Here is a 4,693-nt window from a genome sequence, read left to right on the forward strand (position 1 = left end):
CAGAGACACTGCCAAGCAAAACTCTTCCTTTACCTCTCCTACCACACACAGCTTCTCCGAGCTCATTCAGTCTTCACAGGGCAGGAAAAGCTGTTCTAGAGTGATGATTCCCTAAGAAACAGGGGCTCAAAAGGAGCAGAGTCACACAAGCTAATTTGTCCCCTAGCTGTGGCTTTTAAGAGGTACCATTTCTGCTGCCCAGAGTTTGGAAACAGCATTTTTCCAGCCCCACAGAAACCCAGGGCTCTGAACAGGTACAAGGAGCAGTGTCTGGTCCACAGGATGGAAGTGTGAGGAGTTACTGCCTCACCTGCCTGGCTCACACATCGCATTTTCCTCAATTCCATGTGCTGTCTTGGCTACCCCTTACCTAATTCTCATTTTTGATAGTGATATGTTGGTGATCAATAGCTTCACGCCAGGAGTATAATCTAAATATGCATACATATTGCTACATGTTACAGACATCCTGACTGTATAAAACCTCTTTTGTTGTCACTTCTGGTTCAATGTGTTTCTCTCTCTGCAGGCATGAATGAATGACGCAAACACTTCTCTGCGCTGGAGACTGTACCACTGCATCAGGATTTCTCACTTCCCAATCCCGTCTGTCATCAGAATAAAACCCTGCCTAGGATCCGCTGCAGGAAGCCATGAAAAGTTTATTCCTTGGGGTGTAACCAAAAACCAGAGCTGGCTGACACAGTATTATGTACACAGAAAGACTTATTCATGGGCCAAAAATAGTCTCTGGGTACCAGCAGTATGCAGCACATGGGTTTTAGATGGAGATGTGGCTTCTTAAACCACTGACGTTTTCATCTGGATGCTGAGGTTGTTTGAAAAGGAAAGCCACTACCACCCTGGAATAAGAGCCCCAGTTGCAGTCAGCATCACATTTTCAGCTGTATCACAACGGAATTCCCTCAGAACAAAGCACTCTTCCTCCTCTGCTCAGAGATCCATCCCCCAGGGTTTACATCCATTTGCAACATCTTCATCACCCACTTGTCTTTCCTGGCCCCGTCAATGAACTCGTCAAGAGACAACTGCCCTGTGTAGGAGGTGAGGAGGGCACAAATGGGGAGAGAAGACAGGACAGATAAGACCAGAGGAAGGCAGGAGGCAGAAGTTATCTGAGTTTCAGGAGACACAGGAAGACAAGAGCTATGCTTCACTTCCCCCTGCAGTTCAGGCCAGCCAGCTGGAAGGCAAACCAGCACGCTTGTGCACTCACACCGACCCCAGCCCATCGCTGACAGGAGGCATCAGCTCACACACGTCCCTCCGCAGGATTGCGAGCGCCATCCCACACGCTCCGTGCTGAACGGAGCCACGTCTGCCCAGGCTATTTGTGCCAGCGGCTACTGGGGGCTTTCAGAGGAGAGAGGAGTGTGGCAAAGGCCAGACAAGATAGTGACTCCTCTGTGTTTTACATTAAAATAACAATGAGGATTATTTCCTCCTACTGCACCAAGTTAGTCTCAATTCCAACAGACAGAACCAAAACCCAATGCGTCAAATATGAGTAATAGTCCTAAGTCATTTATTAATAGACATAATCAAAGCCAGCCTGCCCAGCTTCTCATTACGCATGAACGCAATCTGAGCCCTCCATCACTTACCATCCCCATTCTCATCCACCAACTGAAATATCCTGTCCACAACCTCCTCCGGCGTGAGCAGTGGGGTCCTCTCCTCCACCTCCGACCGACACACTTTCTTCAGCTTGTAGATAGACTGAAAATAAGTTCACAGATTAGGAGGAGTGGAAAATGAAAAGCGGTGAACTCCATTATCTCCCCAACGGTGTAAAGGTCTGTTACAAAGGCTGTGGTTTTAACCTTTCTGGAATGATCTGCCACTCCACAGCCCCAGACCTTTAACGAAACCTCCGACCCCATCCGCACACACACTGTGCATTGCTTCATTCGCTCTTTGAAGCTGCTGCCCTCCTATTTTCCTTACAGATATTGGTCAAACCTCAGGGTTCCTTTGCAAAGAGCAAGGCAAGAGCTTCACAGATGGGAAAATCATCCGACTTTGGAGTATGAATGTTTTTCTACTGTCTGAGGCCAGGGTTTACCCAGCCCTCTCCCCCAGGGAACCAGTGCCCAAGTTACAAGATCAAACCTGTATTAGCACATATTTTGACCCATAGTTTCTGTTCCACTTTGTCACTGGAAAGGGGCAGATTTTATCTATTCCTCCCATGACAACCACCTTTCATTACTAACTGGCTGAAGGGTTTTGTCTGAAGTCTTCCCAGCAAGGGGATTAGCAAGGGCCTAACACAGGTCTGGCCAATTCCTGGCTGACCTCAAAGCTATAATTGAACCTGCCCCAGACAAGCTCCCCAGATGCTCCCACACTTGCTGCTGGTGCCCCAGGTAACACGCTGGGCAGACAAAGGACCTGCTTTCCACAGATTCAATTTCTGATGTTTTCTTGCTATTTATTGCATTTCACCCAAGATCCTGAAGTGTTTGATGACTTGTGGATTAAGCCTCTCAAGTACGACTGTGCAAGGGGAACAGCGCCTGTGGTGCTGGGGTGACCAGGTATCTTGGTGATTGTGCTACAGTAAGAATCCAGGTACTCCGTGTCTGACAGCCGAGCCCCATGCCTCCTCACCTTCACAGCTGCTAATTAAAGCCCAGAAAGGAATAATTACAAGAGGAATTTCTGTACTGATTTGTGCCTCTCAGTGTATTCTCATCAGCTACTCAGGCAGGAAACTTCACTCCTGTAAGGGGATGGGGTGAAACCCTCTTCCACTGGCCAGCGCAATGAATCTTGGTGTAAGAAGGTTGACAGGAAAGGCAGAGACACAGGAACTCCACAACAGCACCCAGATGGTGCATATCTGGCCAGCTTTGGCAGCAGCAAGGGCCAGGCTGCTCACAGTGGGTTTAACTGATCCATCACTCCCCAGACCCCTCCAAGTCTCCCTCAGCCTCCAAACCCCCAAGTACATGACCCTTTCACCAAGGTCAGGCATTTTCACTTCATCACTGCCCACAGCTGCCTTGAAACCTGATTATCAAACACAGGTACACCATTACATTGCCAAAGAACTGTGATTGCTTAAAGAAGTGATTGGGCAATGCCTCCTCACCTCAACAATTTCCAGCAGCTCAGGTTTATCTATGCAGCCATTCCCATCCTTGTCATAGACTTTGAATGTCCATCTCAGCTTGTGTTCCAGTTTTCCTCGTAAAACAAGATTTAAGGCAGCTACATATTCCAGAAAATCAATGGTATTATCCTGTAGAAACAGTAAAACAGCTGAATGGCACTTAACTGCTTACAAAGCCTAGATAAAAACAGCAGAGGAGATATTCCATGTAACAGCTATTTATTTTCTGCCTTAAAAAAAGCTTGTGCCAGCCCAAGACCATCAGTAAGCACAGCTGTACCCCTCCACACCAAGGATGGGTTCCCAAGAAGTGACAGTGGAGAGCAGTGCAGTTTTCCTACAGTGCAATAAAGGGCGACACTTCCCAGGACTCCAGAAATGAGAGTTTTCAATACCCCAAGGCAACACAGACTGCATGGAGGATGGGCAGGCAGATGAGGATCAGGCATTTGCTTTTTGGGAAGGGGTTGTCATTTGCAAGAACCTCAGCTGCTTCACTGGTCACAGCAACATCCAACCATTCCCCTTTTCCTTCCATCCTTCCCCCTTGTTTGATCTCGATTCATCCGAGTAAGACAGACAATGAAAATGTCACCATACAGGAGGCGGCAGCAAGAACATCCACAATAAAGAGTTTACATCAGGTGTTCATCCTCCTAAAGACTTCAGAGGCTGCGGAGGGATGTGGGGCTCCCTCTGCCATCTCCAGCAGATGGCCCTCATGCAGATCAATGCCATCCCCAGGGCTAAGCCGGGCCCCATGTCACCTCACAGCCCTCCCAACCCAGTTAGCAGAACCCCCTGGAAGGTCTGGGCATCTCCTCTCCAGCACCCTCTGTTGCAGTGAGCAATAACTGCTACTACTGGGCTTCAGGGGCCAAAAAGACACTTGAGAAATTGGTTTTGTTTTCTTAACGCATTACTAAATCCTTTGGAGTGTTAGGTCCTGCTCAACTGATTATATACCATGGACATATTTAAGCAAAAACATGAACCGAGGCCTAATTTAGTTTTCTTTACATATGAGTACCAGCATGCCTTAAAAACAGATTTTTGGTCTTCTTAGGAAAACTCCTATAAAGTGGGAACTGGACTTCAACATTTATACACACTGTTTGCTCCGCAACCCTTTCTGCACAGCTTTCGTAACACAGTTTGGACCTGGACCTGCAGTTTTTCTGCAGGAATTTGGGGTTTCCCAACTTCAGATTCTGAGACAAGCCCAGTCTGCCCACATCTTCCGTAGCTTTCTTATCCTTTCTCACAAACTGCCTTCTTTTACCACCTCAATGTGATTTTGCCACCGGTTTCTAAGGAAGCATAAGGGAAATCGGTAGAAAGCCAGCCATATCCTGGGCTGTATCCAGAGCAATCTGGCAAGCTGGTCAGGAGGGGATTCTCTCCCTCTGCTCTGGGGAGATTCCCCCTGCAGTTCTGCATCCAGTTCTGGGGCCCCCAAGAGCAGAAGGACAGGGAGCTGTTGGAGTGAGTCCAGAGGAGGCCCCGGAGATGCTCCAAGGGCTGGAGCCCCTCTGCCATGGGGGCAGGATGGGG

At 48.3% G+C, this 4,693-nt stretch overlaps 1 protein-coding gene across 1 annotated transcript in view; it reads right to left on the reverse strand.

Moving 5' to 3' along the window:
* Window positions 1-753: 753 nt before the first annotated feature.
* GUCA1B (guanylate cyclase activator 1B (retina)) overlaps window positions 754-4,693 on the reverse strand; it is a 5,304-nt gene continuing 1,364 nt past the window's right edge. The window contains exons 2-4 of the mRNA XM_010148585.1: window positions 3,119-3,268; window positions 1,626-1,740; window positions 754-1,054 (exon numbers count right to left, since the gene is read on the reverse strand). Coding sequence (XP_010146887.1) covers window positions 927-1,054; window positions 1,626-1,740; window positions 3,119-3,268 — 393 coding nt within the window. The 3' untranslated portion in view covers window positions 754-926. The remainder of the gene's footprint in view (window positions 1,055-1,625; window positions 1,741-3,118; window positions 3,269-4,693) is intronic.

The sequence above is a fragment of the Eurypyga helias genome, unplaced genomic scaffold (assembly GCF_000690775.1).
Source record: "Eurypyga helias isolate BGI_N326 unplaced genomic scaffold, ASM69077v1 scaffold22103, whole genome shotgun sequence".
NCBI classification, from domain to species: Eukaryota; Metazoa; Chordata; class Aves; order Eurypygiformes; family Eurypygidae; genus Eurypyga; species Eurypyga helias.